The sequence below is a fragment of the Meles meles genome, chromosome 2, assembly GCF_922984935.1.
Source record: "Meles meles chromosome 2, mMelMel3.1 paternal haplotype, whole genome shotgun sequence".
In the NCBI taxonomy this organism is placed as follows: domain Eukaryota; kingdom Metazoa; phylum Chordata; class Mammalia; order Carnivora; family Mustelidae; genus Meles; species Meles meles.
Window position 1 is genome coordinate 65,997,138 of NC_060067.1, and position 22,308 is coordinate 66,019,445.

The 22,308-nt window shown below is 50.6% G+C and overlaps 1 protein-coding gene across 4 annotated transcripts in view; it reads left to right on the plus strand.

The window, feature by feature from the left end:
• Positions 1–22,308, plus strand: part of TBC1D14 (TBC1 domain family member 14) — a 104,953-nt gene that overhangs the window by 25,020 nt on the left and 57,625 nt on the right. The window contains exon 1 of one of the 4 annotated variants that reach the window (XM_045988388.1): positions 13,199–13,361. The exons of the other annotated variants lie outside the window; for them this stretch is intronic. Coding sequence (XP_045844344.1) covers positions 13,327–13,361 — 35 coding nt within the window. The 5' untranslated portion in view covers positions 13,199–13,326. Of the gene's footprint in view, positions 1–13,198; positions 13,362–22,308 lie in introns of those variants that run through there. 4 annotated transcript variants of the gene reach the window in all.

Here is a 22,308-nt window from a genome sequence, read left to right on the forward strand (position 1 = left end):
CCTTCCCTGCATCCGTGTCCCCAAGTGTCTCTTGGAGCAGGAGCCCCTTGAGGTCAGTGTGGAGTGCGCACAGGGAGTCCCAGCGGCTGCCGTGGCTGTCATGGGCTACAGCCCTATGTGGGGAGGGCTGTGGAGGCCTCCGTGAAGCCTCCCACATGTCGCAGGGGTGAATATCATCCCAGCTCTGCCACTTACTTACCCTCTGCACTGGCAGCAAGTTGCTGTGTTCCACGTGTCAAATGGAGAATTGGGCTGGCGGTCTTCGCCAGTAGGAGGAACATTTCCCGGCTTGGCGCCTCATCTGCCTGCTGCCCTCCTTCCCTCCTCCGCCAGTCTCAGAGACCCCCCTTCTGGAGCAGGTGGCACTTCTGCCCTTTGCTGCTGCCCACACTGCGTGAGAGGAGCCCACTGAAGATTCCCAGCAGAGTGGAGTCCCTAGCTCCCAGCCCAAGCAGCCCCCCTTGTTCGGTGCCATTGGTGGGTGCCCCTTGAGGGCCTGCATCATACCCCCTCACTCACAGCTAGATGGAATTCAGTAAACGTTTATCAGATGGGTGAGTGGAGACGGCTTCCATGTCCTTGGTGAACACCTCCCCAGGACCTAGTGCTGAGGACGCGGCCGCCATTAGCCCTGTCCCCCCCAGTAAATGTAACAGATGTCCCTTGTAGTCTGGTGTGGGTCCACAGCTGCAAGAGATGCTCCAGCTCAGGCTTTCGGTGCCAGTGCCGGGGAGAGATAAACCGCAGGGTGTCTGGAGAGGTACGAGTAATGCGGGGGAGCCCAACCTCTGTGAGAAGCAGAAACCGGCAGGTTCAGGTCTGTGGTCCCATGGTACCTTGCCTGCACTTTGTCTTGCCTCTTCTATCATCTGGGGTCTTACATTGGGGCACGGTTGTCACCTGAGCTGTCCGGTGTGCCTGCCACTAGCCACACGAAGCAGTTGAGACTGGATTGAAGTTAGCACTCTGACTCTGCAGCTGCCTGAGCTACATTCTGGGGCTTTTCCATCCCCGTGGGAAGCTCCGTTGTTCAGCACTAGTCTGGTTGGTCTAGGTGAGGAGCTGGCACTTTACTTTTAGCCTTTGTTCTTGTGAAAGAAGCGAATCTGGAGGGAAGTGAATGGAGCCCAGGGAAGCCTGCAGCAGAAAGCACCGGAGGCTAGGACCCCTGGGGGAAGACAGAGGCTGAGGGGAGGTGGCCTGCTGCTGGGAAGGCTGCTGGGGTGGGAGGAGGGCCGACCTGCCCTCTGTTCTGGCCAGGGGACAGCAGCTGCCTTGCAGGGTGTTGGGGATCTCACTCAAGGTCCTGTCCAACACTGCCCCTGAGCTCTGGGGCACATTCTAGCATCTGGGGAGCTGCATGCAGGGGAGGTGGAGGGGTGAGCACCTCGGACTTGCCCTGCGGTGCCTCCAGCCCAGAGACCGAGAACCCAGAGGGCGTTCGGGGAGTGCTGTCTCAGAGCCAGAGACGGGAGTATCTGTTCTGCCTGTCGTGTCGGGTTCTGGGCACCCAGCTGTGTTCTCCTGAACCTTGGTTTCATCCCAAAGGGTGAAAGGGCTTGACTTCCTCAGTGATTGATTGGTGACGGGTCAGAGTGGGCCACATGCTGGCTTTCCCATGATTCCGCCAGCTCAAGACCGCCTGTTGAACTTCAGGGAACTCGAACAAGTTCTGTGTTCCAGGTTGAGTCTGATGATCTGTTGTCCTTCCCTTGGGGGGTTAGGAAACTTCTGTTTGAGGAAGAAACCTTTCAAGTTCAGCCACTTTTTGTTGGATGCAGACCTTGAAATCCCCATTTGTCTCAGGTGGGGCGGGCAGGCACCTTTGCTGTGGTGCATCAAGGCGATGACGTTCAAGAGTGGCGTGGACTGAACCAGGAAGGGACTTCGCTGGCCTACACATCTGCTTACCCATCCTGTTCAGGAGCCAGATCGTGTCCTGGTGGACCTCGCGGGCTACACTGATTTCTCTGCAGTGCTTCTGCCTGGCTTCTGGGAGCTGCGCTGTCCTTAGAAATCTCACAGCCATGAGGCGCTTGGGTGGCTCAATCGGTTAAGCGTCCGACTGAGGTCATGATCTCAGGGCTGTTAGTTGGAGCCCTATGTCAGGCTCCCTGCTTGGCGCGGAGTCTCCTTAAGTCATCCACTCTCTCTCTCTCTCTTAGGTAAATATTTTTTAAAAAAGGAATTTCAGGGGCACCTGGAAGGCTCATTTGGTTGGGTGTCTGCCTTTGGCTGAGGTCATGATCCCAGGGTTCTGGAATCGAGCCACACCTCTGGCTCTCTGCTCAGCAGGAGGCCTGCTTCTCTCTCTCCCTCTGCCTCTCCCCATTTGTGATTTGTCTGTCAAATAAATAAATAAAATCTTAAGAAAAAAACTTTCATACCTGTAAGCAAGATAGTTTTGGGTAGTGGACGAAAGGAGGATGTATTTGTTCCATGCGAGAGCCATCCGGCTTTCCGTGTATGTGTGCCACCCTCCATGAGCTGGCACTATTGGGAAATCACACACTGGGTCTTTATGGGAAGTCCCAGATTTCTGTGTTTAGAGACTTTCCAGTCTCTCTTCTTTCTGTCTGTGGTGAGGTTATGGTCAGCCTGGGAGTGGGGGGATCAGCAGGAAACGCAGGACACTGTGACGGCATGGCAGTTTGTGGGGTTCGGAGAAACCCACAGGCTGCCCCGTTCCTACAAAGCGGTTCTCTTACCACCGGCTGCTTCCTGTTCGCACATTCCCTTTGCCTGCTTAAGAAAATGTTCACAGAACACCCGAGCAATTAAAGCTGTCCTGCTCTATGTTCTATCCATCAGCGCCCATTCTAAAGTGTTTATGGATTTATCTTGTTTGGAGGACCCTGAATATTTGGCATAGGGAACATCAAATTCTCTTATGCCCTCTGTATTTTTTGTGTGCGCAAGGACTACCAGATTGCCACATCCAGTCTGCTAGTTCCTGTTGCTGTTAAGTGAGCTGAGTTTGTAACTGAGAGTTGTTTTGATTTCAGTTTTGCTGATTCTTTGTTGTGAGTAGTTGTGGTTTGTCTCAGGATTCGTGTAAGGTTCTGTAAATGGGAGAGTGATGAGTCATCCAGATTTGCCTAATAGCCGTTCTGGGCCTGCAACATCCCGTTTTCCTGTTAATTCCCCTTTGCTTCCAGCTAGAGGCTTTTCAAATCCAGGCTCTGTGTGCACAGTGTTACGGAAATAGTACATGTCTGCAGGACTTGGAAAACTAGGTTTGAATTTTAGTCCTAATTTCTTTCAGGTTTCAGATTTGCATGTGAGACCCATCTCCCTCCAGAAAGGGAGATCTGGGCAAAGTGGTGCAGAGGTGGAAGGGGCCTGGCCTTGGAGTAGGGGTGGGGGGACTGAGAGGCCAGGTGGACGAGGACACCGGCTTGCTGGGTCAGCCCTTCTCCTAGCTCCTAAGGGGTCTAGCTCAGAACGAGCAGGTTTTATTCCTTTTAGAACTTCCTTCGAAAACAGGTATTTTTATTTATTTATTTATTTATTTTTCAGCATAACAGTATTCATTGTTTTTTCACAACACCCAGTGCTCCATGCAATACGTGCCATCCTTATTACCCACCACCTGGTTCCCCCAACCTCCCACCCCCGCCCCTTCAAAACCCTCAGTTTGGAAAACAGGTATTTTTAAAGCAGAAGAAATTGAGTGGTGGTCCCAGTTGGTGGGGAAGATCCATGAATATACGTTTACTCCTGTGAATGTCAGCTGCTGTAACAAACTTGACACCTGCGTGGTGGCCCAGGTGGATGGAAGTTCATTTGCGGTTGGTGCTTTCCCAGGGTCTTGCCATCTGGTGGCTCTGGAGATTGCTCCCTGAGTTCTGTGGGCTTCCCTGCGTCAAGCCAGGAAGGGGCTGGTGGGGGTGCAGTTTCAGGACCCAGCTGGCACTTTATTGGTTGGAACTTGGTTATGTGAAGCCCACCTGAAAGGGAGGTCGGGAGGTGAGACCAGTGCCCAGCACCGGGAGGAGATGGGCTTAGCAATAGCCGGCCGGGAGCCTGGGCCCTTTTGGGGGTCATTGTTTTTTTTCCAAGCCCCCTTCCTCTCTCTCCTTCACTAGGATTAAATGCTTGGAGTTGATGAGGTGAATGCATTGTTATTCTCTTGCCTAAATGGACCCCACCAGTTGTGGGTGGGATTCCAAACTGTGGTGTGGCGCAAGAAACATTCTGGATCCACCCCTGCACCCCTCAGACTTCCAGTTCAATTTGTGTTCTAGCCATACTTGAAGTTCTCCGAACCTGTGTCTTGTCTCTGTACCTCAGCCCATTTTGTTGCCTCTGCCTGGCAAACTCCTGTTTGTCCTTTAGGATTTCACTTAAGTGTCACCTCCTCTGGGAGGCCTTCTGTGATCTCTGCAACCCCTTCCAGGGCCTTCATTTGGATCCCGCAGCCCCTGGACTTCTGACACAGTATGGACACCCTTCCCATCCCTGGACTGTGAGCTTCTTGAAGGCAAGGGCCACATCTTACTCCTTGTTTTCCTAGCCGGTGCAGAACCTTATTAGATGTTCAGTAAATAAATCTGAAGTGAACCATAGGTAGACTATACATTTTAAGAAGTTGTAAATTTGGCATACTTTAAAACCTGAATATTTTCCTTTTCAATTTTATTACTGTTCTAGATGCAGAGAGAAGTCTCTCCTCAGCAGTTTGGTCTGCCATGCCGGGTCACCCAGCTTCTATAGCTTTTGGGTCCCATGTACTGCCTCCATACCTGTGCTATCTGCAAAGCTGGAATGTTCTTCTGAGTTTTTAATTTTAATTTTAATTTAATTTTTTTTACTGAGATCTTTGATGTGTTTTGTTATGGGTTTTTTTCCTTAGGACAATAATTTTTTTTAACATGTGTTTTTTTTTTTAATATTTTATTTATTTGACAGAGAGAAATTACAAGTAGGCAGAGAGGCAGGCAGAGAGAGAGGAGGAAGCAGGCTCCCTGTGGAGCCGAGAGCCCGATGTGGTGCTCAATCCCAGGACCCTGGGATCATGACCTGAGCCGAAGGCAGAGGCTTTAACCCACTGAGCCACCCAGGTGCCCCTAACATGTGTTTTCTTAATGCTTCTCTTTGTTTAAAAGTACACAGGAACATTTTGGTTTTTTATGTTCATCATTCTGTTTTTGTCCTTTCCACTTTTATACCTACTACCGATTTTTCCCTCTTGCTGTATTTCCTTAAAAACTTTTTATGAATTTTAAACTTAAAACTGTGTGTTTTGTAGTTTGGTACCATCCTTTTCACGTCTAGAAGACATTTCTGCATGTAATTAGACCTTGTTCACCCATTTATTAATGGCCTTGTGGTATTCTGTCCTGTGAATCATTTACTGATCCAACAGTAAGGAAGTAGATTTTGTTCCTGCTTTTAGATGATAAAATTACCTGTGTGCAAGTCAGCATGCATTATCCACCATTCCCATGATCTCCTGGGACAGGGTTCCAGGTGACTACCGTCCCACTTCCTGCTTCCATGACCACGTCCCGACCGCTGGTCTGCCCTCCCGTGAGCGTGGATGGTGAAGCCGCTGGAGCTGTGTGACCATGGTGTGATTTTACTGGCAGTGAAAAATCCGGCCTCTGTTTTATGAATGAGGCTGAGGGACTGTTAAGAGTTTGTCGTAGCTCCGGCCACAGGTTACCGTGAACGGCTTTTGGGGGGATATGTCCTTATGAGGACTCTGGTCTGCACAACGAAGAGATGCCTGTGGTTTTCTCTTCTCCTGCTGGGCCCTTGCTTGCGCTCATGAGACTGACCCTGAGCCCAGCATTGCTGGGTCACACTTCCCTGCCTTTGCCTGAGATGCCCCCTTCCCCTCTGCCCCATGTTGCCTTGGCCTATTTCTGCACGTGTTTAAGGCCTGTTCTCACTGACACCTCTTTTCTGCAGCCTTCCTGGCATCCCCAGGACAGAGGGGACCTCCTCCAGGGGCTCTCTCGCCGGGCCTACCCTCCTGTGGCCTTACTATAGTCTAGTCTAGCTTTGTACATCTCGGGGTTACCACGAGCCCCTCAAGGGCAGGGTCTGAATGTGAGTCGTCCCTGATCCCCAGCTCCTGCCCCGCTCAGGTTCCTGATCGGCACTGGCAGATTAGCTGGACATGCTTGTTCTGTGCACTTATGCAGCGTGGACTCCTTCCTAGACCCGCGTGTAAGTGGCTTTTTAAATCCACACAGGGCTGGCCTGCTTCGTGCCGCGCTCTGTGCTACGCATGTTCTGTATTCGAGAAAACAGGGATCTGCTGGCTTCATGGAGCATGGTCTAGATTTGCTGCATGGAGGGAGAGGGCATACTCCTGGGTTAGGAGTCTCCCACTGCCTGATCAATGGAAAAAGACAGCAAGATACTAGAAGAACTCACACTGTAAGGCAGGTGTTCACAGTGTGGTTTTGCTTTAGTGAGTACGGTTGTTGAAGTAGTTTAAAGCAATATCTAAAAGGTAGTAATGCGCTGTTCACGGAAGCTGCTGGAAAGGAGTTAATCTCAAATTCATATAGGTTAAAGTATCAGCTGAAGAAACAAGGAAGAGAAACATTTATTAATTATAGAGCAAAGTTCTCGCCACTTTTGCTGCACAATAGAATTGTCCGGAAAACCGAAAAAAGAAATTAGCGTTCAGGCCCCACCCTCAGAGATGAGTGGGGTGAGACTTGGGCACTAGGAATTTTTTTCGAAGCTCCCCAGGTCGTTCTGCGTGCAGTGAGGACTGAGAACCGCCAGTAGAAGGTAGAGATCTCAGGTAGAATCCAAGCCTTGTGGTCTGTCTGGTGACCGTAGGCAAGGGGATGGCTCTGAATTCCCCATCTGTTAAGATAAGGAAGACCGTGTGAGCCTCTTGGGGGCGAAGTCCTGTGTCTGGTCATCAGGTGACTGCAGTCCGTGTCTTTGGTGCCCGGGGTATAGTGGGTGCCGCACCCATACTTGTCAAATGAAAGAAACCAGTGTGTGTACATGGGATTAGGGTTAGATGAGGTGAGATAGTTGGCCCTGTGTGGTGAATGAATTGCTGCTGGTGGGATTAATGAGCACACTTTCCTGTCCCAAACCTCACTGAGGGGCGGGGACTCTGTTCCACACGTGGGAAAGGGAGAGGTGGTTCGTTTCTTACAGTCAGGCAGGCAGCTCGCCATGAAGCTGTCCCTTGAGCCCGGGCGGACACTAAATCCCCCCGCACACTGTGCCTTAGGTCAGATTTTACTCCTTCAGGTTCCTAAAACAGGAAGGAACTAGTCATTCATGCCACCTTTCACCTGTCTCCAGTCCCCAGTGGGCTCTTGCTTTGTGATGCTTCCAGGCCTTCCTTAACCAGCAAGTCTTCTTTCCTTGTTTTCCTTTACATTCGGAGATTAAGAATAAATTTGTAGTTTCCCCCTTACAGGCATTTTCGCCCTGCCTTTTCTCTCCTAAGCTGACGCTAGAGAATGCGCCCCAGAATGCGCCCCGTGTCACTTCTGCTTCTGTTTGAGGGTTGGAGAGCATTTGAAGGAGGTCTCAAGGAGGCTGTGGTGACGCAGGAGAGCCCTGGGGCTTGTTTTGGGCTCGCTGACTTAGTGGTGAGAGGCACAGTTTCATGCTGGCCAGGCTTAGTTAATGTTACGTTAGGTGTCTACCATCCAGATTCGATGCCAGGCCCTGGGGATACAAAGGCCCAGGAGGCCGTGCCTTCCCCGCCCACCCCCCCCACCCCCCCACCCCCCCACCCCCACGCGCAGTGGGAAGTGATCCCTGAACTAGGATTCTCCAGGCCTCTGCCCAAAATGATGTACAGGTGCCGAGCCCCAAGGACAGACATGGTGGGGACGGGCTTGTCCACTGGAGAGGCCACAGGAGTGGTTGAGCTGAGCTGCTGGTGACCAGAGGGAACGCAAAGTCGTGTGTACAGAGGAAGCACAATCACACGCTGGCCCCGTGGAGAGTGTTGCCCACACCCCAGCAGTCGCTGTCCCATGCCATCCCTGTCAGGACCTCACTCTGCTAGGGCGACCACTGTTCTGACTTCTGTCACCGTAGATCAGTGTGATTTTTTAAGCTTTAGGTAGCTGGAGTCCTACAGCATGGCCTTTTGTGTCTGGCTTGCTTTGCTCCCCTTCCAGGACATTGACCTGGTGGCTGCTGGACGGCAGTATTCGTTTGCTTTCATCATGTGTGTTTCAGATGTACACATAGACCAGCGTGTTTTCTCCATGGGGGAACACGTGACTTGTTTTCGGTTTTGAGAACTTGGGAGAACGTGCATCACAGTCCTCTCGCACACGTGTTGTGGAGCATGGGTCCCGGGGGTGGGGGGCTCCCACCATCAGTCTGTGTCAGTCGTGGCTACGGGTGGTTTCCAGTGCACTGGGCACTGTGGGCAGCGTGGTTGTACAGACTTCTAGCGCCAGGTGGGCATTCTGGGTGCAGGGTCCTCTCCAAAATCCGCTAGCTTTTTGTTTTTGCCATTCCGGTGCTAGATGGAGTAAAGGCTATTGGGTTTTCATTTGCATTTCCCTGATGGCTAATGATTTGGTGCATTTTTTCAAATTATACTGACCATGTGGAATCTGGTGGAGTGTTTGTGGTTGTCTCACTGACTTGTGGGCACCCTTCGTGTACTCAGGAGGAGGCGCCTTTGTGAGATGGGCATACTGCAAATATATACGACACTATGGCTTGTCTTTTCACTATCTCAGTGTTTTTTGTTTTCCGAATGAACAGAAGTTCTTAGCTGTAATGAATTTTAGTTTTTTAGAATCTTTTTTTTATGGTTAGTGCCTTTTGTATCCTGTTTAAGAAATTCTTCATTCTCTTCCAGAAGCTTTATTTTGCCAACTATATCCCTGACCCATTGGAATTAATTTTCTGTATGGTGTGAGGTCTTGGTCCATGTTTATTTACTGTGAAGACCATCCTGCTCACTGAACCTTTGAAATAAATCAGGTGACCATATATGTTCCATTTTTCACCAATAATAGCTTATATGATAGGTCTTGGTATCTCATAGAGTAAGCCCTTCTATTTCTTTGTTCTTCTTTAGGATTATTTAGACTATTCTAGGTACTTTCATATCCATATAAATTTTATTTTTTAAAATTATTTTATTTTATTTTAAAAATTTATTCTATTCTATTCTAAGATTTTATTTATTTGACAGAGAAAAAACGAGAGAGAGAACACAACCAGGGGGAGAGGGAGAGGGAGAAGCATGCTCCCCACTGAGCAGGAAGCCTGATGTGGGGCCAATCCCAGGACCCTGGGATCACAACCTGAGCTGAAGGCAGATGCCTAATGACTGAACTACCCAGGTGCCCCTCCATCTAAATTTTAAAATCAGCTTGGCAATTACCACAAAAACATCTGTGGTTTTCTTTGCAATTACATTGAATCCTTTGATCATTTTTTACTATATGAAGACTTCTGATCTCTGAATGTGGTATTTCTTCCATTTATTTAGGTTTTCTATAATTTCTCCACAATATTTTTTAGTTTTTAATGTAAGGTCTTATGTGTCTTTCATTATAACTTATTCCACGGTAATTGTTAATTTCTGATGGTTTTATAGATGCCATTCTGTAAATGTTTGCTGGAAATGCAGTTACATTGTGTAGAGAACTTGAATCCTGTAATCTTGCTAATAAATTCAGTTATTCTAATAGTTTATCTTTGGTTTCTTTGGATTTTCTTTATAGAAGATATGTTGTCTGTGAATGAGCTTTACTTCCTCCATTTGTTACACCTTTCATTTCGTTTTCTCGCCTTACTGCATGGCCAGGAACTCCCAGACAGTGCTGCTCTGAAGTGGTGTGGGCAGAGACCCTTGTCTGGCTCCTGGTCTCTGGGAGAGATTTACCATTTCCCCATTGGCTGTGGTGTTTGCCGTAGGTTCCCTCTTATGAGACACCTTACTTTTTGTGAGATATCTGTTATCAGATTAAGGAAGTTCCCTTTGATTCCTGGTTCTGTGATTTAAAAAAAAAATCATGACTGTGTTGCATTTTATCAAATGCTTTTTTTTCCTACATCTGTTGACGTTGCATGTGTTTTCTCCTTTATTTTGCATAGTAAATAACAGTGTATTTTTCTTAATGTTAACTAACTTTGTATTCTTACAAAAAACCGCCAAATTGTTTGTGTTACATCATTCTTTTATACCTATTGTTGGGTTGGTTTGGTCGTATTTTATGAATTTCTGTCCATATTTATAAGCACATGATCTGTAATTTTCCTTAGGTTTTGGTATCAGGATTATGCTGGTTTTCTAAAATGGGTTGAGTATTCTGCTTTCTGTTTCTCAAAGTTTCTGTAAGATTTTTCTCTGAGGTTGAATGATCCTACCGATATGTTACAGCTTACAGAACCAAACACCAAAAGACTCAGTTTTATTGTATATGAATTTTATTTACTTGTGTATGTATTTTTTACTCTGTTTTTAAAAAAGATTTTATTTGACACAGAGAGAGAGAGAGAGAGCGCTCACAAGTAGGCAGAGAGGCAGGCAGAGAGAGAGGGGGAAGCAGCCTCCCTGCTGAGCAGAGAGCCCAATGCAGAGCTGGATCCCGGGACCCTGAGATCATGACCTGAACCCAAGGCAGATCCTTAACCCACTGAGCCACCCAGGTGTCCCTATTTTTTACTCTTTAAAGGTAGGCTCCATGCCCATCTTGGACCCCAACTCAGGGCTTGAAATCATGACCCTGAGGTCAAGAGTCATGTGTTTAACCTACTGAGCCACTCAGGCACCGCTGTTGTACATGAACTTAAAAAATAATAAAAAGGCTTCACAGGAGGGGCGCCTGGGTGGCTCAGTGGGTTAAGCCTCTTCCTTCCGCTCAGGTCATGATCTCTGGGTCCTGGGCTGGAGTCCTGCATAAGGCTGCCTGCTCAGCAGGGAGCCTGCTTCTCTCCTCCCTGCTCCTCCGTCCTCTCTCTTGCTATCTCTGTCAACTGTCTCTGCCTCTGCCTCTCGAATAAAGGACTGTTCTGACTAAATTCATGCACTTACAAATTCCTGCTGTGCTGCTGAAGAGACATGGTCTGGTGCAGCAGCAGGTCCAGGTGGGGGAGTGAAGCCAGGATAGAGCAGGCAAGCCCTCTGGCCCTTCTCCCTGTCACTCTCCTCACGCCGCGCTGTCCTGCACTAGCCACCTATAGCTTCATGTGCCTGCGTCCCTCCAAATAGTTCCTCAACCTGCCGTATGTGGGTTTCTCCACTGTACGTCAGCAAAAAAAAAAAAAAAAAAAAAAAAAAAATCCAAAAATATCTGTATTTTAAAAACCCACAAAGAATACTCAGGTCCAGGGGCGCCTGGGTGGCTCAGTGGGTTAAATCCTCTGCCTTTGGCTCAGGTCATGATCCCAGGGTCCTGGGATCGAGCCCCCGCATTGCATTGGGCTCTCTTCTCCACAGGGAGCCTGCTTCCTCTTCTCTCTCTGCCTGCCTCTCTGCCTACTTGAGATCTCTGTCTGTCAAATAAATAAATAAAATCTTAAAAAAAAAAAAAAAAAGAATACTGAGTTCCAAATGGCTTCACTAGTGAATTCTTCCAGATCTTTAAGGAAGAAGTACACAAACTCAGAGAACAAACCTCTTATTCCTCCCCTCAGCCCCCCAAGGAAATATAGTAGATCATTCAATAAAAACAGTTGTAGGCATTATTCACCACGAAAAATGTATTCAACTAGGACTTTTTGTTGCCCCCGCAAGGACCATTTAAAATTGTGGGCGTATGTGTGTCTATCTGTATTTTAAAAATTCCCCTGTGAAATCATTTTTTAAAAAATATTTTTAGTCAGAGCAGTCCTTCTCAAACCTGAGTGAGCATCATAGTCACCCGGAGGGCTCATTCGGAGCCTGCTGGCCTTATCCCCAAGTTTGATTCAGTCGGTCTGGGCAGGGCTCAAGAATCTGTGTTTCTTGCCTCTTCCCAGGTGATGCTGCCTCCAGTCCAGGTTCCCCATTTTGGGATCCGTGCTGCCAGAGGACATGGGTTAGTTGGCACCTGTCCGTCATTGGCTGCGCTGGGGCCGGTTGTTTGCCATTTGGTGTTGTTTGCCATCCCAGAGCCCGTTCCTGTGCCGTGGTGTCTCGCACATTTGATTGTTTGTTTTTTTTTTCTTTTGGATAGTGAAAATAATACATGCTCATTTGTTGCTGCTGTTGTTTCTCTTTTCTTTTTTAAGCAGTACAGAAATTTGTAAAAGGAAGAATTTCTCTCTTTGGCCCTCACCGTCTCCTCCTGCCAGAGCTGGCCACCTGCTGGCTCTCTGTAGTCAGACATTTCCTGTGCCTGAACATTTCCTGCACACACACACACACACACACACACACACACACACACCCCACCCCCCACCCCCGGGCGGGCGCGGGGAGGATTGTTTTACCATGGACTAATTGTTGACACATGACTGAGGGATGCCCTCCTGACGCCCCAGGGAGGCCCGACCTAGAGCAACTTCTTGTGGGTTTACATTAGGTCATTTTTCCTGACCTTGAAGTTGTTCGTTAGATCTTGTCCCTTTTTTTATGCCTCGCGGTACTTGAAGTCATGAAGGTGGGAGCACCCTTAGTGAGGGTTCTTTTTTTTGGTTTTTTTTTTTTTTTTTTTTTTTTTTAAGATTTTATTTATTTATTTGACAGACAGAAATTACAAGTAGGCAGAGAGGCAGGCAGAGAGAGAGAGAAGGAAGCAGGCTCCCTGCTGAGCAGAGAGCCCAATGTGGGGCTCGATCCCAGAACCCTGGGATCATGACCTGAGCTGAAGGCAGAGGCTTTAACCCACTGAGCCACGCAGGCGCCCCCTTAGTGAGGGTTCTTATGCAACTTTGTGCCAGGGATTTATGTGAGAGCGTTTGGGACCTACCTGCATACCTGATTGCTTTTTCACAAAGGGTGCTGTCTGGCACTCGGGACACCTTGTGCCCAGTGGGATTCTGCTTTTGTCCTCAGTCAGAAGAAGCGGCTGTTGGTGTCGTGGCTAGTTAGCCCACCATGACTGGCAGGCTGTGGCTCTGGGTCACTGCAGAGATGTGAGGGACGAGCTGGGTGTCAGGAACCAGGGAACCCGGTCACACGGGCTTTGCTTCCCAGACCGCCTACCCTCCTCCCTCCCTGTGACTAGTTAGGAGTCAGAACCCTGCCCGCCCCACCCCTGCCTTTCCAGCTGGGCCACCCGGGCGGGCCCTGTACCTTAACCTTCCAGACTGTGGAGCAGGGCCCCGAATGGTGCCTCCCCAGGACGGTGGCCCCAGCCCCAGGAATGTGGCCCGGGAGAGTCCGCGCTTCTGGGGCTGGCCTTTCAGAGCTGCGTGGCCACTGTTGACACCATGGCGGTCTCCCCGGCGTTCCTCTTAATGGACAGGTTTGTGGTTGCCGTCTTGCCTTTCTGATTTTGTAAATGGAGGTGTCACTGGAGCTTGGTTCTTGCCTGTGTGTAGGTTTTTGCAGGATTGAGCTATCCCCCCACCCCCGGCGGTGGGGCAGAGCTGTGTCTTTGGTATTTCTCAGTTTAAGCTGGTGTGGTCCTATGTCTCCAGGAGGCTTCCTGTGGGCCAGGAGCTCCCGGGCTTTCCTGTGTATGCAGGTGGTTTCCCGTGCTCTTTACACACCTTCGTGTTGACCTTCGCCTCTGGTTTTAGGGATCGGCGTTTTAGTATCAGATGCTACTTGGGTAACGTTTACTGAAGGAGGAGAGACGCCAAGTGTTTCTGGCTCTTGGGTACTTTTAATCGTGTGTGGAACTAGGAAGTTTGAGCCCCCTCTTTGGTCACAGTAATGACAACCCCTCAGTATGTGTCTGACTCACCTCCTATTTCCTGTGTGTGTGTGTGGGGGGGGGGTTGTCACGCAGAGGCTGCCTTTGTAGAGTGCGGTTTTGTGTTTTGTGTTTCCGTGACAGTGGAGTGGGCTCGTCTTCTCCCCCAGGGCTCTCAGAGCGGAGTCAGAGGCCCTGTGTAAGTGTCTATAGCAGTGGAGTGTGCCAGTTTTTGAGGGCTGGAGATCTGGAAGAAACACCTAAGAAATGGGCTTTAGAGGAATCGTTGAAGATTTTTGCCTTCTCTGCTCCCCAAAGGAGTGCCAGGATTTCTGTGTCCCTTCAGAAGCAAGTTCCTTGACCTCACCGAGACTCAGTTTCCCATCTGTACCACGTCAACTCTAATACCTCTCCGGTGGGGTTTAAGCCCCAGTGGTGCTTCTGGGAGACGATGACATGCCAGCAGGGACATCTGTGCTAAGTTCCGTCTCTGGCGTGGAACACGTGTGACGTGCCTGGCACAGCAGGAGGCTCCTGACAGGTGCTCTGTGGAAGGTGAGTGTGGCTCAGAAGACGGCGGAGAAGACGCCTGTCTGCTGTCCTGGGAACAGAATGCTACACGTGTCAGCCATTTGTGATGACTGTGGAATGAGCTTTGGAATGTCTCTTTTGTCAGCAGGACAAAGGAGGAAAAGAGCCAGGAGCCCCAGGGAACTATTACTGAATTAGAAGCAAGAGTTCAAATGTACAGTCTCTAAGGAGAAGGACTTTGGAGGTTTATTTTCCAAGGTTCTGAGAGAAGTTTTGAGAAACCCGGTGAATGTTTGTGGCTTGTGGAACCGGCTCCACCAGGTCAGGGCGGACTGTGACCTTGCGCTCCCGCTGCTTCGGCCTTCTGGGCCGGTGCTGCCAGCTGCCAGGGAGCAGCCTCAGAGCTTCAGGTCCAAGGCTTGGCCCTGCGTTGCTCAGCTATGTGTCTCTGGGTGGGACTTCCCCGCCTCCGAATCCTGGCTTCTTTTGTTTTAAGTGGAGAGGAATAGTTCTTGTGTGATCATTCTCATAATTCCTCCAAAAAGCACTCTTTCAGTATATGTGGTCTCCTGTGTGCCGGCAACCGGCACCTAGAGGACCCTAGAGGCACTGCGGTAAATAGAGACAGGATTCTTACATCATGGGCTTTACCTTCTGGTGATGAAAGCACAGAATGTAACAAGTTGATCATTCTCAGCTGGAAATACACTGGAGGGCTTGCTGTCCGTAGGGCGCTGGCCCTAAGTGCTGCCCGTGGCACATACATCAGGGGCTTTGAAATACACAGGTGTAGGGACCCAGAGCCAGCCCCTCATCTCCATTGACAGCTGTCATTTTCGATTGCTCCCGGAGTCACCCTGTTTTGACCTCAGTCACGTCTGGAAGTGAAGTTCGTGGGGGCAGGACTGATAGTAACAGCCTAACCCCATAGCATCTAGGAAGAAAGGGAGTCGGTCCTTGGATTCTACTGTCTCTTGTTGGAAAATGGAGAGAAGGGGCTTTGGGTAGAAGTCCTTGCTGGAGTCCCGTCATGTGGAAGCATGTGGTTTTTGGTTTTAAAAGTCAAAACACGACAGTGTTGGATTGGTGATGTTAAGGACGCTTGGCCTTCAGGACTCCTCACCTGTGCCTAATTTTGTGTTCATAGTTAAACACAATTTTCTTTCTTAAGAGGATTCCCCGGGGTGCCTGGGTGGCTCAGTCGGTGAAGCGTCTGCCTTCCACTCCGGTCATGATCTCGGGGTCCTAGGATCAAGCCCCACATTGGGATCCCTGCTCAGTGGGGAGTCAGCTTCTCCCTCTGCCACTTCTTCCCCTCTTGTGTTCTCTTGCTTGCACTCTTGGTCTCAAATAAATAAATAAAATCTTTAATTAAAAAAAAGGATTCCCCAAAGTGAATGAGCTTCAAGGCCCACTAAAACCCGGATCTGGCCCTGCAGACAGGTAGGGTGCACACTGCACTGGCCGGTCCTCTGAAGCGAGGACAGCGGAAGGACCAGGTGCAGCATGGCCCTCCAGGGATCTGTGGCTTCCCTCCGGCTGGTGGTCGTGCAAGAGCACGTGCCCTGGGGGCCAGATCCTGCAGCCCTTCAGGAGAAGACAGAAACTAGGTTGTTCTGTGATTTCTTGATCAACACAAAATTTTGACAGATGTTTCAAACTGGAAAACACCGTGTAGGCAGCAAACATAGGCTACGGCGTGACCTTTCCCCCGGGAACCCCCGCACACACCCAGCTTCATCCTCACCGTGGCTCCAGGAAGGTTTGTCCTCCCTGCTTACAGATGAAGAACAGCAGGCCCAGGGCTGCCGCCGCTTCCGTGGGGGTGTGGGTGGGAAGCTCTGATTGGAATCCCGTGGGTTCAGATTTGGGAGCCACTCACTAGGAAGGCCGCTGTTCTGCCTCTGCCTGAAGCCGCTGGAGCAAGGGGGTGCCAGCATTGTGAGGGGATAGCAAGGAGTCTGGGCCACTTGGCAGAGCTTTGGAATGTCTCTTTTGGCCATCGTTGCCTTATTTCCTGTGCTGGCTCGCAGGAGGCTTGGGAGGGGGACGGGAACACGTGTGCGCTGCCCCATTAACCATAGTGCAGGTTCGCTGCTCTTCTGGCCGGTGGTGGCCCGCCCATCTCCTTGGTCTGGGAAGAGGGGACACTGCTGAGAGGCCTGCAGGGGCCAGGTTTTGAGTCCCTGGTGGGTGATCTTGGGGACTTGACTAACCTGTAGGCCATTTTCAGTGGCGCACTGTCCCCAGTCTCTCACTGCACCCGCTCCCAGCTCAGTGGCCTGAAGTGCCGTGGGGGGAGGCCCGTGCCCCAGCTGCGCTGTCATGTACGCCATGCGGGCTGAGCACCTGGATACCTTCACGGGTGCGCTCTCCATAGCTCTCCACTTCTCTCTCCCAGAAGGTTTTTGTTTTTATACCAGTAGAGCTGAACATTTTCATTCTCTTCAGCTTTTTGCTCGTATAAGTCACTTCCCACCTGATGCAGGTGCCCTGTCAATACGGTTTCCTTCTTCTCCCAGGGGTAGTCCGTGCTCTATACTTTTACACGCTGGCTTTTCTCCTTCAGCGACAGGTAGCTCGCAGTCTTTAGAAAGAGTGCCCCTGACCCATCTTAGTGCTGCGTATGGGAGTGTCATGAGCCCTTGGGCTGTTTTCAGTGTTTTTGTGACATCTTTAAACCTTGCTTTGTTCCAGCTGGCATCTTTGGGCAGGGTGACTTGGGTGATGAGCACATTTCTTACACATTCAGCAGCATCTGTGGCTGGTGGCCCCGTCCTGGGTGGCGTAGGCCTGACTCTTTTGTCAGGGGGTGAGGGCTGTTGAGGTCACTGGGTTGTGTGTTTCCTCACTCCCTCAGCCCCACTCGGCCCCTTGTCAGGCTTCTGTGTGTGTCCTGCCTACGGGGCTGCACTGGACAAGCAGGGACTCACAGGGGGAGGAGGCGGGGGAAAGGGAGCTGTGGTCAGTGTCTAAGCAAACCCGTGCTTAGCTGTTCTTGGTAAGGACCAGGTCCTGCTGGGCCGTTTTGTCCCGGTGAAATGTGTCCGTGCCTGATCTTGCTGCTAATTGTGATATGGCACTTTTCTTGAGAGCTGGTGGGCAGAAATTAACACACCATTATTTTTAGCATGACTTTGTCACTGGTGGCCCATATCTCTTCCTCTGAGTTGTTGCCTCTTGAAATGAAAATAATTATATTGTAAGCCAGGGGTAAGGACCCCAGTGAAACCCTGCCTCCTTTTTCCTGCCTAAGGGTCTTTTGCCCCCACTGGATGGGAGGGTTAGTCTCTGTCCTTGTAGCTGGGTGTGGCTTAGTCCTCAACCACCCATGTGTTTCCCAAGGGCTCTTCAGCATTGCTGTAAAGTGCATCCGGATAGGCCTCATGGACAGATCCCTGGTGGGGCTGGCCCTGCAGGGTCACCTCCCTTCAGCCCACTATTCCCGTAAACCTGGCCTGTGCCCCCTAGTCTCTCTGATGCCTCCAGGGTGCAGAGTGCCAGCCCAGCTGCAGGGGATTGAGTGGGGGGCAGGGCTGGCAGTCCTTTAGAAGAGAAGCCTTCCCACAGCAATGGGAATGACAGCGACTGTTCCTGTGATCCGAGTGTATGTGTGAGGCAGCAGGCCAGGCCTGTGAGGTCCCTTGCCTCATTTGATCCTCAAAATGTGCCTGTGATCAGGAGCACACTGAGGGTAGGGGGTGAGGCACTTGTGGCATTGAAGCTGGTGAGGGGATTCGAGGGACAGGGCTGGTGGGATCTTTGTGTGCTCTCAGAAGACCACCCTGCCTGCCGTGTGGAGGAGACTTCTGGGCGTCATGGCAGATACAGGGGACATTCTGCAAGGCCCCAGGGTCTGCCGGATCATGTCCTGTGCCTGAGGGACACTTGAAGGAAGCCTGGGATAGGTGTATGTGGGCTGTGACTGGCTGGCTGCAGGCCTGATGTGTAGGCCCCAAAAAGACACAAGGAGGAGGGCTGGGGAGGGTGGCCAGACCTTTGTCAGATCAGGTGAGATCTGACAAGCTCTTTGGAGCTAACCTGAGGAGAGATGGAAGGTTTCTGAGCAAATCAGACTGGCTCGTTTATTGTTCCATAGAGCTGAGACCCTCAGAACAATTCCCTGGATAAATGCAGCCTGGTGGGTTGTTGAGCGAGCCTCCTGCCTGAGTGTGCTCCCAGGGCCAGCTCCTGAGGGATTGTGAGGACGCCTCTGGAAGAGTCCTCAGGTGCTTCCCCGTCGTTACTCAACCCCTGCCAGCTGTAGGAGGGTGGACCTGAGCGGGCATCGCAGAAGGGGCGGTAGTCAGGAGGAAAGCCAGGCCCACTCCCAGGTGGGGTGCGTGCAGGTTGGAGGTGCCGAGTGGGTTGGCTGTGGGTATGCCTGGGTGGGGCCGCCGTCCCATTACGCACCTCACAGCCCTGCACCTGCGTCCCCGGCAAACATGTACGATGTCTGCTCCGTTTGCTGGCCAACAGGTGTGGCACACCTGCTGTGTGCTGGCTGGGATTGTGGGGGTGCAGAGGTGACTCTGCCCTGCCCTCCTGGCAGCCCCACCCCAGGGAGGAGCTGTGTGAAGAGCCAGGGCCCTCCAGCAAGTGCAGGGTAACTGGCTGCGTGCTATGGGAGCTGAGGCCCAGCTAGAGATGGTGGGTAGCCAGTGGGCAAAGGCTTTGCAGAACCTGGGCAGACGTGAGGGCTTCCTGGAGCTGCTGGTGGCACGGGTGCATTTGAAACAGTTGATGAAACAGGAAGCTTGAATCAAGCGGTCCCTATGTTCTGCCCCTGCTGAAGTGTCACAGATGGTGGCAATGGCGGCAGGGGGTGCTAACTTGCTGAGGACCCATAGCTGTGGCTCTGGCCTCTCCTGGACTGGGGAGAGCGACACCAGCGTGTGACTCTCATCCAGGATGACGCCAAGGGTGCCTCCAGGCCAGCCAGACAGCACAGGGTTTAAAGGGCGCAGTCAGGGCTCCTGGGCTCTCCCCGCCCCATCTGCGCACCTGGCCCTGGGAATGGGGCTTGGGCACATCACGGCCAGAGGCAGGGGCTTGGCTCCAGCTGGCCTCCTGGGCTCAGCGGCCAGCTCTGTGCCAGGCTTCCAGGGACCCACCGACCTGAAAGGGAAGCCAGAGGCCAGAACCTCTTTCTGGCCGGCTCCCTGTTCCCTGTGCTGAGGACACAAAGAGCTGAAGCTCGGGTGGGATTTCTTGTCCTTTCAGAGCTCCTCGGCCTCTCATCCATGACAAATAACCCAACCAAGGATACCTTTCGTGAGCCTTTCAGAAGTCGTGGCCTATCATGTATCATGATTTTTTTTAAAAGACTTTATTTATTTATTTGACAGAGATCACAAGTAGGCAGAGAGGCAGGCAGAGGCGGGGGGAGACACTGAGCAGAGAGCCCGATGCAGGCCTTGATCCTAGGACCCTGGGATCATGACCTGAGCCGAAGGCAGAGGCTTTAACCCACTGAGCCACCCAGGCACCCCATAAAGGTTTTCTATTTATTTACTGGACAGAGAGAGATTACAAGCAGGCAGAGAGGTAGGGAGAGAGAGAGGGGGAGACAGGCTCCCTGCTGAGCAGAGAGCCCGATGCAGGCCTCAATCCCAGGACCCTGGGATCATGACTGAGCCGAAGGCAGAGGCTTAACTCACTGAGCCACCCAGGTGTCCCTTGTATGGTGAATTTTGATGAGTTCTCTCTGTACTATGTTCATACAGACTTCCAGAGCCTTCGCAGGGGATAGAGAAAACAAGGTTTCTGTTCCTCTCGCTGCTTTTGCTGGCCGCCTGTGCGACTAGCTCCACCGGTCTGGTCCCGCTCCCAGATCCCAGTCACACGGTCGCTTCTGTGCAGTTCTCTGTCCCAGTCCTTACTACTCTAGACCCTCAGCTACCCGCATCTGTCTAGAATGGGGTCAGGTTTCATCACCAGGTGTATGCCTCACTCCCGGCTTCTCCCCTTCCAGGAGCATTTGGGTTCCTCACTATTTGTCCCTTGTGCCCTGTTCCCTTCTCCAAAGGCAATGCCTCTTTAGCAAAATGTAGACCGTCAGTGAGCCGAGAGTTCAGGAAGCTGAGGTTTTTGCTCCGTTTGAATCGTGTGTTCTCCACCATTGGCCAAGTCTTCGATGTTAAACAGGTTGGACCTGGGGACAGCTCAGAGTTTGTTTCTTACAAAGGTGTATAGAATTGGCTTGGCCTGTGAAGCGGTTTCTATTATAACCACAACAGAAAAGCAAGGAAGAGTACGTGAAACCGTTTGTTTTCTTTTGGGAAGTTTTTATAACTTTATTTTATTTTATTTTATTTTATTTATTTGACAGAAATCACAACTAGGCAGAGAGGCAGGCAGAGAGAGAGGAGGAAGCAGGCTCCCTGCAGAGCAGAGAGCCCGACGCGGGGCTCGATCCCAGGAACCTGAGATCATGACCTGAGCCGAAGGCAGAGGCTTAACCCACTGAGCCACCCAGGAGCCCCTATAACTTTATTTTGATTGATTTCGAATTTGTTGAAAAGTTGCAAGAAAAATAAGGTACTTCCAAGTATCCTTTACCCGGATTCACTGTTCATATCTCAATGTGTTATTTGTGTGTGTTGTTTTGTTTTGTTTTAAGATTTTATGTATTTATTTGAGTGAGAAAGCAGGAACAGGGAGAGAGGGAGACGCAGGCTCCCCGCTAAGCAGGGAGCCCAGCCTGGGGCTTGATCCCAGAGCCCGGAGGTCATGACCTGAGCCAAAGGCAGATGCTTAACCGGCAGAGCCACCCAGGTGCCCTCACTTCCTGTGTTTTATCTGATCTGTGACTGTGGTATCTATGCCATATAAGCAAGTAAGTATTTCTTGGAAGCATTAGAAGAACCGGTGGGAAGTACGAGTACCTTCCCTAAGAGCAAGGGCACTGTCTTACATAAGCGCTGTGCAAGATCAGCAAATTTAACATAAATCTCGCGCTCTTTCCTAGTCCACAGTGTGTATTCACATCCCGTTAGTTGTTTCAGGAATCTTCTCCAATAGTTGGTACTCCTGTTGCCGCCATCAGCGTGGTGGGCTGTTGTCGGGGCCCCGGAGTGGGAGGCATGTGCCAGCTCCTCTGTGCTGGGAACGCGGGCTCTGAGCACCTGGCCCAAGCAGGCTTGCCTTTGTACTGACAAGGAATTTGTGGGAGTTGCTTTCAGAATAGGGGGAAACCATCATCGTCAGCTGTCAGCTGCCAGGCCGAGTGCCCACTGGTCCTTTCCCATGTCCACGTGCCTGCCTGTGCTTCTGAGGCTGCATCCTTCCTCCTCCGCTTCTTTTTGCTTGCTCAGATCCATATGGGCTCTTGGATTCTTGTTTTATTCAGTGGATTATAATCCCTTACCCTCATTATTTATTTCAACGGCTAGATTGTTCCCGATTTAGCCAGGGGGGAGTCTGTGTTTCACATTGACTTCTGTTTCCTTTAGATGCATCTCCGTATTTCTTTGAGCACTTCTTCCTTTCTGGCACAGAGATGCTGCGGGGTCATTTTACACTTTCCAGTGAGCCCTGGAAACCATTTGTTTTTAATGAATGCACCAGCACGTACATTCCAAAACGTATTTCATTTTGTACTGCCAGTGGGGACTTATCTGTGGTCTTCAGGACTTTTGTTTACATGTTGTTGGGAGGGATGACCTCATGATTGCTGGTTGTGTGGCTTTCTTTTCTTGGCGGTGGAGACTCTTTATGAAGAAATGCAGATTTACCTTATAAATAACTCCAACTAAGCTAGAGGTTAATTATTAAAGCAACTCCTATTTTTTTTTAAGATTTTATTTCTTTATTTAGAGAGCCCGTGAGAGTGGGGGGAGAGGAAGAGGGAGAGAATCTCAAGCATGCTTCACACTGAGTGCAAAGCCTGACGTGGGGCTCGATCTCTTGGCCCTGAGATCATAACCTGAGCCAAAACCAAGAGTCGTACACTCAGCCCCCTGAGCCCCCAGCATCTAGCAGCTCTTATTTTTTAAGCACTGACTATGTACCTGTCATTTTA